The 17,302-nt window shown below is 40.4% G+C and overlaps 1 protein-coding gene across 8 annotated transcripts in view; it reads left to right on the top strand.

Moving 5' to 3' along the window:
- The window catches only part of kcnab2a (potassium voltage-gated channel subfamily A regulatory beta subunit 2a), a 179,478-nt gene that overhangs the window by 84,888 nt on the left and 77,288 nt on the right, over positions 1 to 17,302 (top strand). For 2 of the 8 annotated variants that reach the window (XM_041888390.1, XM_041888391.2), the window contains exon 2: positions 7,148 to 7,431. The exons of the other annotated variants lie outside the window; for them this stretch is intronic. In XM_041888390.1, coding sequence (XP_041744324.1) covers positions 7,148 to 7,431 — 284 coding nt within the window. The remainder of the gene's footprint in view (positions 1 to 7,147; positions 7,432 to 17,302) is intronic. 8 annotated transcript variants of the gene reach the window in all.

Below are 17,302 nucleotides of genomic sequence, written 5' to 3' on the forward strand. Positions count from 1 at the left end.
GTTAATACTGCAGCTTTCCTTCAGCAGACTGGGAGAGAAGTGATGTTCAAGTGTCTGCATCAGTCAATCGACTTTTAAGGGATCAATAGCAGTTTGATGTCTTCGGACGTCCTTTTGTATATCTACAGGGCAAAATGTCCAGAGTCACAGGTGCTATAAAGCTAAATGTTATTTTTTCACTACAAAGGCAATGATGACAGGCTGACAGAACTGCCAGCCTGAAAAGCGCTAATTTGTCCAAAATGGGCATAAGAAACATTCCTCAGTTTCACTATGTAAGGTTCTTGTTCAGTGTTTGACCAGAGTGAGGATGGAAGTTTTAAAATCGTAATTTGAAACATTTCAGATGCTTTACTGGCGCTTTTTGTTTGGCTATAGTCTATGGATACTGTATTCAATCTGAGCTGAATTGTCACAATAGCAAAGACATTAATGTCAGAATCCGACAGACTACTGAACATCGGCTTCTGAAATTGGCCATGGTGTTTCTGAATTTTTCTACTATATAGTGTTTTAACTAAGCTATTTGTTGGACCAATAGTAATGCGTTGCCATTGTCCTGCATTTATTTCATTTTATGTGAAATATGTTGCTTGATTTATCAATTCAAGTTATGCTGTAATCAGTGTCAGATCATGCAATAATCTGTAGGCTAGCCCATCTTCTTAAGATCTGCTAGTATTTTGTCTCGTTACTGTGGACATACACTGAGTGTACAAAACATTATGAACATCTGCTCTTTCCATGACAGACTGACAAGGTGAAAGCTATGATCAGCTATTGATGTCTCTTCAATCAGTGTAGGTGAAGGGAAGGAGACCGGTTAAAGAACGATTTTTAAGCCTAGAGACAATTGAGACATGGATTGTGTATGTGTGCCATTCAGAGGGTGAATGGGTAAGACAAAATATTTGTGCTTTTTTGAACGGGGTAGGCCAGGCGCACTGGTTTGTGTCAAGAACTGCAACGCTGCTGGGTTTTTCATGCTCAACAGTTTCCCATGTTTATCAAGAATGGTCCAACATTCAGCCAACTTGACACAACTGTGGGAAGCATTGGAGTCAACATGGGCCAGTATCCCTGTGGAACGCTTTTGAGTCCATGCCCTGACGAATTGAGGCTGTTCTCAGAGCAATAGGGGGGAGGGGGTGCAACTCTATATTAATGTTTTGTACACTGTGTATATTCTACATAGCGTTATCAAAGGGAAAGAAGCTGTGCAGCAGTATTGTCTAAGATTACAATACCTTTAACACTGCTGCCCACTAGTGACAGGATTGAGCACAGCGCTTTCCCTACAGCATTGCTGATTGGAAAAACGAAAGGCTCATGGCTCTTTAGTGGTGCATGGGTCAACTATTTGTTCACCCGCAATTGCTAATAACCCATCTGCAACCGCCCGACTATATGTGATAAAGTGAAAATCTGATGCCCGCTCCTGATCTAAACCCGCTAGTATAGAACATTTGCTGTAGGCTACAGGTTAATGTTTTTGACGGGGTGCAGTTATTATTTTTTGTGCCTGATTTAGATTTGTTTCTACTTATAATTTGCGACATTTTGGTAGGCTATTTATTAGTCAACTTGTCTATAATTGGATACATTCAGCTTCTCTTCTGTCATATGGTGCCCTAGAAGACTAAATAAACCCTTGCTCACCAGAATGTCATAAATCAATAGAATTAATGCTTTATGTCTAGCTGATGTCTAGTTGACATCGGTACGTTTTCTGTCATCTCTGCTTCTTTCGCTGAACAATCCAATAACTCAACAAAAAAAACGGGAAAGATTTTCTGTGCACAATGTCCAAATGACATCAGCTTGACTGGTTGTAAGGAAATAGAAAGCTGTGAAAACATGACACATGTTTCTGATAAGATTTCAGTTTGGCTTGGATGCATATTTTATTTGGTTGAAATACTATCAGCTTTTATGATGCTGATAAAGATGGCACCTCTATAGACGGTATCTAACTGCACATTCGCATTCTCTCAAGATGCTGAAAGAAATAAATCATATTTCTCCACTCCTGTTCCCGAGTAAAATGTTTGCCTACATTTGATGTATTATTTTACTGCAAGAAAGGCTCAATTCTGCAGGAGTTAATATTAAGGCTACGTGCGAGGTTATAGACCAACAGTCAGTGTCCAGATTTCAGTTTCCATTTAACCCATCTGAACAGTAGACAACAGTTCCCTTGACGTGCCATAGGCCTATTTGAAGTCCCCGTCTTGTGACTGTCGAATTTGTATGGCGCCTCACAATCATCACACATAACATAGCATTATCACTGCTATCATCCTCTTTTACCACTTCACCAAATCTTTCCCAAACATTACTTTTCTGGCCCTCCCTCTTTATATTCAGCTCTCCATTTAGCAGCTTTTCTCTTATTGAATGAAACTCCGACATTTTCCTTTTTGCCTCCATGGATCGACGTTAAACTTTTTCTGTCCGTTCCCAAATGCATTTGACGATTGGCGTGTAGGCTATTTGGCATGTGTACAGTTAAGCCCTAAAGCTTACGCACTAATGCCAGATAGTCTAAAATAATGATAGAAATGTAGCCTATAGATATCAATTACACAATAATTTTTTAAGGTGTTTTCTCTTTATTCAACCCGCCCGCCACCCTCCCGCCCTTCATCCGCACAACATTTCATGACCCTAAACCCGCCATCCGCAGACTGCGGGTCAACCCCAACATCACTATGGCTCTTTATCTATCAATGAGAAGAGTGGATTTGATTGCAAATGGACAACTGGTTAAATATGTAATTCAGAAAGTATTCAGACCCCTTGACTTTTTCCACATTTTGTTACGTTACAGCCTTATTCTAAAATGGATTGAATACATGTTTTTCCTCATCAATCTACACACAATACCCCATAATGACAAAGCAAAACAGGTTTGAAGAAATTTTAGCAAATGTATTAAAAATAAAAAACATACCTTATTTACATAAGTATTCAGACCCTTTGCTATGAGACTGGAAATTGAGCTCCGGTGCATCCTGTTTCCATTGATCATCCTTGAGACGTTTCTACAACTTCATTTGGAGTCCACCTGTGGTAAATTCAATTGATTGGACATGATATGGAAAAGCACACACCTGTCTATATAAGGACCCACAGTTGACAGTGCATGTCAGAGAAAAAACCAAGCCATGAGGTCGACGGAATTGTAGAGCTCCGAGACAGGATTGGGTCGAGGCACAGATCTGGGGAAGGGTACCAAAACAATTCTGCAGTATTTAAGGTCCCCAAGAACACAGTGGACTCCATCATTCTTAAATGGAAGAAGTTTGGAACCACCAAGACTCTTTCTAGAGCTGGCCGGCCGGCCAAACTGAGCAATCGGGGGAGAAGGGCCTTTGTCAGGGAGGTGACCAAGAACCCTATGTTCACTCTGACAGATCTCCAGAGTTCCTCTGTGGAGATGGGAGAACCTTCCAGAAGGACAACCATCTCTGCAGCACTCCACCAATCAGGCCTTTATGGTAGAGTGGCCAGACGGAAGCCACTCCTCAATAAAAGGCACATGATAGCCCGCATGGAGTTTGCCAAAAGGCACCTAAAGGACTCTCGGACCATGAGAAACAAGATTCTCTGTTCTGAAGAAACCAAGATTGAACTCTTTGGCCTGAATGCCAAGCGTCACATCTGGAGGAAACCTGGCACCATCCCTACGGTGAAGCATGGTGCTGGCAGCATCATGCTGTGGGGATGTTTTTCAGCAGCAGGGACTGGGAGACTAGTCAGGATCGAGTGAAAGATGAACGGAGCAAAGTACAGCGAGATCCTTGATGAAACCTCCTCCAAAGCGCTCAGACTGGGGCGAAGGTTCACCTTCCGACAGGAAAACGACCCTAAGTACACAGCCAAGACAACGCAGGAGTGGCTTCGGAACAAGTCTCTGAATGTCCTTGAGTGGCCCAGCCAGAGCCCGGACTTGAATCTGATCGATCATCTCTGGAGAGACCTGAAAATTCCTGTGTAGTGACACTCCCCATCCAACCTGACTGAGCTTGAAAGGAATATGCAGAAAGGGAGAAACTCCCCAAATACAGGTGTGCCAAGCTTGTAACGTCATACCCAAGAAGACTCGAGGCTGTAATCGCTGCCAAAGGTGCTTCAACAAAGTACTGAATAAAGGGATACTGAATACTTATGTAAATGTAATATTTCCTTTTTTTTTTTTTTCCCAATTTCGTCATATCATATTACGATCTTGTCTCATCGCTGCAAGGCGAAGGTCGAGTCATGCGGCCTCCGAAACATGACCCGCCAAACCACGCTCCTTAACACCCGCCCGCTTAACCCGGAAGCCAGCCGCACCAATGTGTCGGAAGAAAACAGTGTTCAACTGACAACTGAAGTCAGCCTGCAAGCGCCCGGCCCGCCACAAGCCCGGACGATGCAGGGCCAATTGTGTGCTGCCCTATAGGACTCCCGGTCAATGCCGGTTGTGACCCAGCCTGGGATCGAATCCGGGTCTGTAGTGACGCCTCAAGCACTGCGATGCAGTGCCTTCGACTGCTGCGCCACTCGGGAGGCCTCCGGTTTTTTTTATTTAACATTTTTTATAAGTTTGCTAAAAATTCTAGAAACCTGTTTTTGCTTTGTCATTATGGGGTATTGTGTGTAGATTGAGGAGGGAGGGGGGGGGATAACAATTTATTCCGTTTTAGAGTAAGGCTGTAACTTAACAAGTTGAAGTCGGAAGTTTACATACACCTTAGCCAAATAAATTTAAACTCAGTTTTTCACAATTCCTGACATTTAGTCCTAGTAAAAATTCCCTGTCTTAGGTCAGTTAGGATTACCACTTTATTTTAAGAATGTGAAATGTCAGAATAATAGTAGAGAATTATTTATTTCAGCTTTTATTTCTTTCATCACATTCCCAGTGGGTCAGAAGTTTACATACACTCAATTAGTATTTAGTAGCATTGCCTTTAAATTGTTTAACTTGGGCCAAACGTTTCGGGTAGCCTTCCACAAGCTTCCCACAATAAGTTGGGTGAATTTTGGCCCAAATTTTGGCCCATTCCTCCTGACAGAACTGGTGTAACTGAGTCAGGTTTGTAGGCCTCCTTGCTCACACACGCTTTTTCAGTTCTGCCCACAAGTTTTCTATAGGATTGAGGTCAGAGCTTTGTGATGGCCACTCCAATACCTTGACTTTGTTGTCCTTAAGTGATTTTGCCACAACTTTGGAAGTATGCTTGGGGTCATTGTCCATTTGGAAGACCCATTTGCGACCAAGCTTTAACTTCCTGACGGATGTCTTGAGATGTTGCTTCAATATATCCACATAATTTTCCTTCCTCATGATGCCATCTATTTTGTGAAGTGCACCAGTCCCTCCTGCAGCAAAGCACCCCCGCAGCATGATGCTGCCGCCCCCGTGCTTCACGATTAGGATGGTGTTCTTCGCTTGCAAGCGTTCACCTTTTTCCTCCAAACATAACGATGGTCATTATGGCCAAACAGTTATATTTTTGTTTCATCAGACCAGAGGACATTTCCCCTAAAAGTACGATCTTTGTCCCCATGTGCAAACCGTAGTCTGGCTTTTTTATGGTGGTTTTGGAGCAGTGGCTTCTTCCTTGCTGAGCAGCCTTTCAGGTTATGTCGATATAGGAGTCGTTTTACTGTGGATATAGATACTTTTGTACCTGTTTCCTCCAGCATCTTCACAAGGTCCTTTGCTGTTGTTCTGGGATTGATTTTCACTTTTCGCACCAAAGTACGTTCATCTCTAGGAGACAGAACGCGTCTCCTTCCTGAGCGGTATGACGGCTGCGTGGTCCCATGGTGTTTATACTTGTGTACTATTGTTTGTACAGATGAACGTGGTACCTTCAGGCGTTTGGAAATAGCTCCCAAAAATGAACCAGACTTGTGGAGGTCTACAATTTTCTTTCTGAGGTCTTGGCTGATTTCTTTTGATTTTCCCATGATGTCAAGCAAAGAGGCACTGAGTTTGAAGGTAGGCCTTGAAAAACATCCACAGGTACACCTCCAATTGAATCAAATTATGTCAATTAGCCTATCAGAAGCTTCTAAAGCCATGACATCATTTTCTGGAATCTTCCAAGCTGTTTAAAGGCACAGTGAACTTAGTGTATGTAGACTTCTGACCCACTGGAATTGTGATACAGTGAATTATAAGTGAAATAATCTGTCTGTAAACAATTGTTGGAAAAATTACTTGTGTCATGCACAAAGTAATGTCCTAACCGACTTGCCAAAACTATAGTTTGTTAACAAGAAATTTGTGGAGTGGTTGAAAAACGAGTTTTAATGACTCCAACCTAAGTGCATGTAAACTTCCAACTTCAACTGTGTGTATGTGTATATATATATATATATATATATATATATATATATATATCACACATTTATCTGATTCGTACCCATCTCAGTGAGCAAATCCATTGCGTAGGCTGAGACTAATCCATTGCTAAGAAAGTGGAGGAAATCTAATTAGCTCTCAGCCTTTGGTCAAATCCACACACAGTAGGAATAGTGTCTGTCTGCTGATTCCTTTGGTGCGTGTATTTTTTTTTTACCTTCACAACTTGGTGAAGCTTTAGCAGGGTTTTGGGTGCTGGCTAGTTGTCAGACAGTTTCTCTTGGCTCTCCCCCGCCATCCAAGTAGAAAACCCAGAATGGTATCTGCCTGCCCTGGCCCCTGGTGCATGTCTGAATGTCTCCTCTTCCTCTTCCTGCTGTACCCAATGCACCTATGCCTCTTGCATGTGTCCTCTGGTCCTGCTCCTTAGTTAACCACAAGGCGGTCACCTGAATGCACCGTATCAGTTTAACCCTGCCTTTGTGTGCCTTTCCTTGGGGGTGGTGCCGTGACTCTGATTACATGATGCATGGCTGTGTGATACTGCTGCCCCGAGCAGAGCAGGAGAGCTCTTATGGGAGTAGTCCGGAGCTATTTAAGTAGGTGGTTGTGTCCTGCTGGCTCCTAGCTCTGTCCCAGACCCACTTTTCTCTCTCACTGAGCGGTGGGTCGCTGCAGCGACAGCAGGAGTAGGGGGGGATGTTTGCAGGAGGGTTGTCAGGGGGTCAACCTTCCTGGGCGGCAGCGAGGCGTCAATCCATGTACGCTCATTCCGAAAACCTACAGATCCCCAAACCGAGCGGGCCGGGCAGTGGTATACGGAAAAGCAGCAGCAGCAGCGGCAGTGGCAAGATGCTGTCCATGTCGTACAGCGAAAGCATGCGGAGTGGCATCAGCCGCTACCACTCGGACCAGGGCCTAAACCAGCCACGGCCCACCGACCCAGGGGAGCTGCAGCGCCTGAGGGAGCAGAGGCATGCTGCTCAGGTCAAGAACATGGAGGACTTCCTGAAGATGAACGGCCTGGCCCTGGAGGAGTGTGTGTCCTACCAGACTGGCATGAAGTACAGGTAAGGTCAGGGCATACCTGGGAGACTCAGACGGGCTGGGGCTGGGTAGGTGAGACCTAAAGACTGGCTTAATGGGCAGGTGAGACTGGAAGACTTGGACAGGTAGCAGAGTGTACTGTATGTGGATGGGTACAGTCAAGAGGAGTGGGTGTGAGGAAGGTTCTGTAGACCACCTGAGGCTCAGGCAGAATATAATTGTCTACCTTGTGCTACGTATCCTGCCCACTGTGCTATCGCTGTCATTTTTATCCAGGCTAAGGAGCTGCTTACTTCTTACCTGTTCTGAGGAAAGTCTTTGACGTAATGAATCACAGTGCGGATCAAACGTATGAGTTAATGCCGACGTATAAGTGTGAATAGAGCTAATGTTTAATTAGTGGTATGATGCTGTTTTGCTACCATTAGTGCAGTGTTGGACTCTCCTCTGGCCAGACTGCTCTTTATGGTACTGGCTCTCGTTTTATTTTTATCATCTAGGTCGCTGGCATATTTGCCCAACAAGATGGGAAGGACAGACTGTTCCATAAGGATTTACCTGACCCCTTAAATATCCCTAAAAGTTTTCCCTCCTTTTTCCCCCTGATCAGCCAGAGCTAAGATTCTCCCTGTCACTCTGGCCCCACTTCACCACTCTGTCTGAGTAGTCAAATGGTAGACATGTTGTCGTGTTCTGAGAGGTTAAGATACATACTGTACATTAGCCATGTGATAACGTGCGACTCTGTTGCAGTGTGGTTTGCGCATGGCTAACGCTAATCTCGGTTAACCCCAAACTAAAGTCTTGTATAATTGGTCAGATGCTCGATTAAATTCTGGGTCCATATTTGTTAAGCGAAGTGAGAGAACGAGGATCGGAACCAGAACAAAGAGCTCCGCCCTCTCTCTTTGCAAGTTACGAGCAAGTCTATGGGCCAAATGTCCCATCCCCTTTCCGAAATTCGAAAGATGCTAACACCTGTGAAATCGTTATTTGTCCAATTAACCAGTGACGGAAAACTCAAGCACTGGAACTGAAGCTGCTCATTCATATGCATCCTGTTGTATCATGACAGATCTATGGTACCATGTATGTTTATGTATTCTGTCCACAAGAGATTAGGCTAACCCTAACACCTAATTTTCACCCCAACCTAAACAAGAGTGATGTGTTTCAATAAGGTTTCAACCTCGGTACTTTCCGGTATAATGTGTGCAGTTTGGCATCTAACAGTAGTGTGGTCCACATCCTCAAACAAGGGTTACTCCAAGCAGTTTAGTCTCCTCAACTTGCTCAATTACCACATTATTAGTTACGATTTGTCCCAAATACAATGCTTTTAGTTTTTAAAATATTTAAGACTAACTTATTCCTTGCCACCTATTCTGAAACTAACTGCAGCTCTTTGTTAAGTTTTGTAGTCATTTCAGTCGCTGTGGTAGCTGACGTGTATAGTGTTGAGTCATCCGCATACATAGACACACTGGCTTTACTCAAAGCCAGTGGCATGTCGTTAGTAAAGATTGTAAAAGTAAGGGGCCTAGACAGCTGCCCTGGGGAATTCCTGATTCTACCTGGATTTTGTTGGAGAGGCTTCCATTAAAGAACACCCTCTGTGTTCTGTTAGACCGGTAACTCTTTATCCACAATATAGCAGGGGGTGTAAAGCCATAACACATACGTTTTTCCAGCAACAGACTATGATCGACAATGTCAAAAGCCACACTGATGCCTAACAGAACAGCCCCCACAATCTTTTTATCATCAATTTCTCTCAGCCAATCATCAGTCATTTGTGTAAGTGCTGTGCTTGTTGAATGTCCTTCCCTATAAGCGTGCTGAAAGTCGGTTGTCAATGTTTACTGTAAAATAGCATTGTATCTGGTCAAACACCATTTATTTCAAAAGTTTACAAAGGGTTGGTAACAGGCTGATTGGTCGGCTATTTAAGCAAGTAAAGGGGGCTTTACTATCCTTAAGTAGGGGAATAACTTTTGCTTCCCTCCAGGCCTGAGGGCACACACGTTCTAGTGGGCTTAACTTGAAGATATGGCAAATAGGAGTGGCAATATCGTCCGCTATTATCCTCAGTAATTTTCCATCCAAGTTGTGACAGGTAGGCCTACATTTGCTGCAGCATGGCCTACGCTACAGTAATATAAAGACCGAATTCGCGTCTAATTTACCCATCTCCATCTGACTTTCGGGGGTCACCTTGTTTTTTAATTGTAAATATTAAACTTTTTTAATTTGCAGCTGCAGAGTTTTAAAACAGTCGGACTCAAATATCATTGCTTTAAATCAGTGCACACACGAGCACTCTCTTTCTCTTTCTCCATCAACTCCATTCAAATTGCATCCAAAATAGATCATCCTGTTGTAGATATATATATATATATATATATATATATATATATATATATATATATATATATATATATATATATATATATATAAATCTCGCTATATATAGATGTCCTAGCCTACCTCTTTCTAATTTATGATGGATTATGCATAATAAGCTTCTAAAAAGCTAGACTAGAATAGCTCTCTGAACAGTATTTTTTTTCGCATTTGTTATTGGCGATTCACATTCCAGAATCGCATGTTCTCTTCTGCTTAATCATGGTTTGAATTATATATGTCATTACAGTCCATATAATACTGTATAATACAATACAGTACAGTAATACAGTTCACACTCAAAAGGATTAGCCTACAGGAGCTAGTTTCATTTATTTACCCAAGAGAGCAAATAGCTAGCTACATCTATGGGCTTTTATGTTTTTCTGTCGTGCATAATGTGCAGTAGCTTATATCATATATGAATTGGATAACCGCACAATCATTTGGGCTTTTTGGGGCTTGGGCTCATTAAATGTTAATGTAGGGATCATAAAATGTATTTAATATATAGCTCATCAGGCTCAGGTAGCACCAGGTTAGAATTTTCATGCTAATCAAAGCTCTAATCAAAACCAGACATATTTATATGCTCTATAATGTTTTTGAATGACACTTCCAGTTTTGGCGGGAAATACCGGGTTACCCGGGAGAAAAGTGATTTATTCTCGGGCTGGAACATTTGTAAAATACCGGGAAAATATTAAACTCTACTAGGGATATGGTTAGTACATAGTTAGTTAACATGTTACTGGTAGTGTGTAGAGCAGGGGTGTCAAACTCATTTTAGCTCAGGGGCCACATGGAGGAAAATCTATTCCCAAGTGGGCCGGACCGGAAAAATCATGGTATATATAACTTAAAAACAACAACTTCAGATAGTTTTCTTTGTTTTAATACGATCAACATACAACATAAAGCTGGAGCCTGAGGACAGTGTGTCCAAAATAGTACAAGCACAACATCACTATTAATCATAAAACACGTCAAGTTTATTTGAAAATTCTAAAGAAAAAGAACACACAAACACACAATGCCTCAGTGATTAACAGAACTGTTTCACAGATCACAGAACTATATCAGGGTGTCATTTCTCAGGCAGAAATGTAGATAAAAATAATGAAATCCTGTTCCCCAAACAAGTGCAAGAACCACAGAGTCAAGAATAGGTTAAATATACAAATAAAATAAAAACAATTAAAAACAATAGCACATCAACATAAAAACATATAAACATAAATCTGAAAGCGTTGCTCAAACTCCCGTAACAGTCCCGTTATTTTATCTTTGAACCGCTTCATGTCAGCCTTACCGCAAAAGTGGAAGAGGAAAGTTGAAGGGGGAGAAAGTAAGGAACTTGTCTGTCGGCCTTGCATTAAAGAACATAATTGGTTAAGGAAAACTGTGATAAATAAAAAAGTATATCAGTTTCACTTAAGGACCAAAGGATTGATAGCCGTCCCATATAGATTGCAACATAGTTGGGAAGAGATCTTTGACGAACTCGATCCCATGGCATAGTGTTTATGAACTGACACGCAAAACGACACCGGATTCAAAAATTAGAATCTTTCAATTTAAATTATTATATAAAAATTCTTGCTACCAATAGAATGTTATTTATATGGGGGATACAATCTTCCCAGCTCTGCAGATTTTGCTTTGAAGAGACAGAATCATTAGATCATTTGTTTTGGTTCTGTCCATTTGTAGCTTGTTTTTGGACACAGGTCCAGGAATGGCTAAAGGATTGCAATATTTACCTGGAACTAACCTTGCAGATAGCATTACTGGGTGATCTGAAAAGTCATAGTCAATCAATCAATAATATAATAATACTTTTAGCAAAAATGTTTATTTTTAATTCACAATCTGTAGAAGCAATGAGAATAGAAAGGTTCAGAACTTTTGTAAAACATCACAGTACGGTTGAAATATATATGGCAAATAGAAATCCTATATGGATGGTGTTAAGAGATAGATGGGAGGTATTGAATAGAGTTGAAGGATGGGACTAATAACAAATAACAACAAATAATAACAAAGATAGCTAATAATGTAAGCATACTGTGTCCATAATAAGTATATAGGTTGTATGTTGGGAGCTTTTGGGAAAGAGCACAGTTAGAAAGATATGGCATTTAGAAGCAAACCGGATGGACATCATGAAAATAATCGGAGAGGTTGAGAGTAGAAGAAGTTCAGGAGCAAAAATATATATATATATATATATATATATATATATATATATATATATATATATATATATATATATATATATAGAATTATTGTAAAATTAACTCTGTCCATAAGGTGTAGATAGTAAGTATAGACCGGAAGTAGAGGCCTGGGCGTTGTTGTTCACTAATTTACTCCAAGTAGGGAAAGGATGGTGGGGTTGAAAAGTAATAAAGGGGAATATATATATAAAAAATAAAAATAAACATGGGGGATTGGAAGTGATGCAGACAATTACATTGATAGAAGATACAATCTATCTGCATTATTAAGCTGATCCATTCCCCCCGAAAGAGAGAAAAAAATCAATAAAAAAATCAATAAAAAAATAAACAATAAAAATAATAATTAACAAAAATAAAAATAAAAAAATAATAATAATATAATAATTAAAAAAATAAAAATAAAAGAACCACAGAATCAAGAATAGGTTAAATATACAAATAAAATAAAATCAATTAAAAACAATAGCACATCAACATAAAAACATATAAACATAAAGCTGGAGCCTGAGGACAGTGTCCAAAAGCACAACATCACTATTAATCATAAAACACCTCAAGTTATTTGAAAGTTCTGAGGACAAAGAACACACAAACACACAATGCCTCAGTGATTAACAGAACTGTTTCACAGATCACAGATCTATATCAGGGTGTCATTTCTCAGGCAGAAATGTAGATAAAAAGAATGAAATCCTGTTCTCCAAACAAGTGCAAGAACCACAAAGTCAAGAATAGGTTAAATATACAAATAAAATAAAAACAATTAAAAACAATAGCACATCAACATAAAAACATATAAACATAAAGCTGGAGCCTGAGGACAGTGTCCAAAACCACAACATCACTATTAATCATAAAACACCTAAAGTTATTTGAAAGTTCTGAGGACAAAGAACACACAAACACACAATGCCTCAGTGATTCACAGAAGTATATCACAGATCACAGAACTATATCAGGGTGTCATTTCTCAGGCAGAAATGTAGATACAAATAATGAAATCCTGTTCCCCAAACAAGTGCAAGAACCACAGAGTCAAGAATAGGTTAAATATACAAATAAAATAAAAACAATTAAAAACAATAGCACATCAACATAAAAACATATAAACATAAAGCTGGAGCCTGAGGACAGTGTCCAAAAGCACAGCATCACTATTAATCATAAAACACCTCAAGTTATTTGAAAGTTCTGAGGACAAAGAACACACAAACACACAATGCCTCAGTGATTAACAGAACTGTTTCACAGATCACAGAACTATATCAGGGTGTCATTTCTCAGGCAGAAATGTAGATAAAAAGAATGAAATCCTGTTCTCCAAACAAGTGCAAGAACCACAAAGTCAAGAACAGGTTAAATATACAAATAAAATAAAAACAATTAAAAACAATAGCACATCAACATAAAAACATATAAACATAAAGCTGGAGCCTGAGGACAGTGTCCAAAACCACAACATCACTATTAATCATAAAACACCTAAAGTTATTTGAAAGTTCTGAGGACAAAGAACACACAAACACACAATGCCTCAGTGATTCACAGAAGTATATCACAGAACTATATCAGGGTGTCATTTCTCAGGCAGAAATGTAGATACAAATAATGAAATCCTGTTCCCCAAACAAGTGCAAGAACCACAGAGTCAAGAATAGGTTAAATATACAAATAAAATAAAAACAATTAAAAACAATAGCACATCAACATAAAAACATATAAACATAAAGCTGGAGCCTGAGGACAGTGTCCAAAAGCACAGCATCACTATTAATCATAAAACACCTCAAGTTATTTGAAAGTTCTGAGGACAAAGAACACACAAACACACAATGCCTCAGTGATTCACAGAAGTATATCACAGATCACAAACTATATCAGGGTGTCATTTCTCAGGCAGAAATGTAGATAAAAATAATGAAATCCTGTTCCCCAAACAAGTGCAAGAACCACAGAGTCAAGAATAGGTTAAATATACAAATAAAATAAAAACAATTAAAAACAATAGCACATCAACATAAAAACATATAAACATAAATCTGAAAGCGTTGCTCAAACTCCCGTAACAGTCCCGTTATTTTATCTTTGAACCGCTTCATGTCAGCCTTACCGCAAAAGTGGAAGAGGAAAGTTGAAGGGGGAGAAAGTAAGGAACTTGTCTGTCGGCCTTGCATTAAAGAACATAATTGGTTAAGGAAAACTGTGATAAATAAAAAAGTATATCAGTTTCACTTAAGGACCAAAGGATTGATAGCCGTCCCATATAGATTGCAACATAGTTGGGAAGAGATCTTTGACGTACCGATCCCATGGCATAGTGTTTATGAACTGACACGCAAAACGACACCGGATTCAAAAATTAGAATCTTTCAATTTAAATTATTATATAAAATTCTTGCTACCAATAGAATGTTATTTATATGGGGGATACAATCTTCCCAGCTCTGCAGATTTTGCTGTGAAGAGACAGAATCATTAGATCATTTGTTTTGGTTCTGTCCATTTGTAGCTTGTTTTTGGACACAGGTCCAGGAATGGCTAAAGGATTGCAATATTTACCTGGAACTAACCTTGCAGATAGCATTACTGGGTGATCTGAAAAGTCATAGTCAATCAATCAATAATATAATAATACTTTTAGCAAAAATGTTTATTTTTAATTCACAATCTGTAGAAGCAATGAGAATAGAAAGGTTCAGAACTTTTGTAAAACATCACAGTACGGTTGAAATATATATGGCAAATAGAAATCCTATATGGATGGTGTTAAGAGATAGATGGCATGTCTGCCACATGTTGGGTCGCGCACACATTTTTCAGACAGGGGAAGTGAGCTGCATCACCACCGGCAAGTTGCGTCTCCCACAATGACAGCTTCAACTTGAAAGAACATATGCTGTCATAATACTGCGTGACAACTTTGTTGCGCCCTTGCAGCTGTTTGTTCAAGTTATTCAGGTGCTCTGTAACATCCACCATAAATGCAAGGTCCAACATCCATTCTGCGGAATGAAATTCTAACACTGGTTTGCCCTTTTCTTGCATGAACTGTTCAATTTCTTCTCGTAAATCAAAGAAACGCCTCAGCACAGCACCTCGGCTTAACCATCTTACCTCAGTGTGGTATGGCAGGCCATAGATGTGGTCTTTCTCTCTGAGAAGGCTGTCAAACTGACGGTGATTCAGGCTTCTGGATCGGATGAAATTAACAGTTTGGATGACCACCTTCATGACGTTATCCATCTTTAATGACTTGCAACACAAAGCGTCCTGGTGCAAAATACAGTGAAAAGTCAAAAAATCACGTCCTCCATTTGCAGATTGCACTTTCTCTCTGAACTTTGTCACAACGCCTGCTTTTTTCCCCGATCATTGAGGGCGCACCATCTGTAGCCAGGCTGACAGCGCGGGACCAGTCCACTCCGACCCTGTCCAGCGCGCCGACGAGTGCGGTAAAAATATCAGCTGCTGTCGTTGTATCTGTCATCGGCACCAACTCCACGAACTCCTCGATGACGGTCAATGTGTCATCAACTCCAGGATGAAAAAAATGGCCAGTTGTGCAACATCTGTAATGTCCGTGCTTTCATCAATTGCAACCAAAATGCAATAAATGACTTTACTTTTTGCTTCAACTGGCTGTCCAAATCCACTGAAAGATCGGAAATCCTGTCTGCAACTGTGTTTCTTGTCAGGCTGATATTTGCAAAAGCCTGCCGCTTTCAGGGCACACAATCTCCGCTGCCTTCATCATGCATGTTTTTACAAATTCACCCTCACTAAATGGTTTTGAAGCCACTGCGATTTCATTAGCAATGAGGTAGCTAGCTTTCACTGCAGCGTCACTGATGTCTCGGCTGTGAGTAAACACAGACTGCTGTTTCTTCAGACCCGCCAACAGTTCATTCACCTTCTCTCATCTCCGCTGTCCTTGAAAGTTGTCATATTTGTCGGCATGAAGACTCACATAGTGGCGACTAAGGTTATATTCTTTCAGCACTGCAACATGCTCTGAACACACCAAACATACAGCTTTCCCATTCAATTCCGTGATTAAATAGGATGACCATTTTTCTTGGAACACTCTGCACTCTGTGTCCACTTTTCTCTTTTTTGACAGAGACATATTGGGGCAATGAGGGTGCCAAAGCACATAATGTTAAAAGTAGAAGCCGTAATAAATATCGCGGGCAAAACAAAGTAGCTCATTGGCTGCACGTGGTTGACCTACTTGCTCTGCCCCGGTATAAACAGTTTGCTTGCTTAACACAATTGCTATTGCGCCATCCAGTGGCTGCAATTGGAACAGCAGTTTATTTAATTAAATTTTACATTTTTTTTTTTTTTTTATCATCTCGCGGGCCGGATTAAACCCGTTTGCGGGCCTGATCCGGCCCGCGGGCCGTACGTTTGACACCCCTGGTGTAGAGCATGTACAGATGGACTATCCAAATAAAGTTTTACCGTGGGGATTTGTGGGAATTACTGAATTGGCCTCTTTGTCAACTGTATTTTTCATTCATGTTTCTTGGTTGAAATGACAATGATTGGCAAGTATGCCTATTTGTAAAAGGTGAATTCTCAAATTTGAGTATGTCGCCACCTAATTGAAGTAGTTGTTACAGCCTCTCAGATTGTAGAGCGCAGACTGGATGCCCTCGAGGCTTATGTCTCAGCAAACGTGGGAGGAGGAGGTCTATGAGTCTGAGCATGGTATTGATCTCTTAATTATACTTTTTTTTACTAAATGCAGATGCATATCATGGGTAGTGCATAGGCCTAACCAGAGTGCGAATTACTCCTTGACATTTGGAGGATCTTTTTTTTTTTTTATGGTCCTAATAATGACGTAATTTAAACAACAGCAAAAATGTATAACTTTTTTAATGTGGCATGAACACAAGCAGTCATGATATTTTCATCTGATTGTCAAACAAATCACTTCAAAAAGTAGGCGTTCGTCCACTCAGTTCCAGCATCCAAACTGCATGTATAGACTACTAGATCCATTTGATGAATGGAAATAGACATCTGTTGCAAAACACCAAAAAGTGTGAGTAATGACATTCAGCGATTGCTATTGATTAGGCCTACATTAATTGACTTGTCTTGCTGACAAATTGACCTTTTTTGTAGCCTGAAAGGTCGGGACACCTGAAATGGGCCTGAAACTGTCCCGGGAAAACAGGATGGTCACCCTAACACACAAGGTACATTTATGAGACTAGGCTACAATGTGTAGTGCCAT

The sequence above is a fragment of the Coregonus clupeaformis genome, chromosome 10, assembly GCF_020615455.1.
Source record: "Coregonus clupeaformis isolate EN_2021a chromosome 10, ASM2061545v1, whole genome shotgun sequence".
Taxonomy (NCBI): Eukaryota; Metazoa; Chordata; class Actinopteri; order Salmoniformes; family Salmonidae; genus Coregonus; species Coregonus clupeaformis.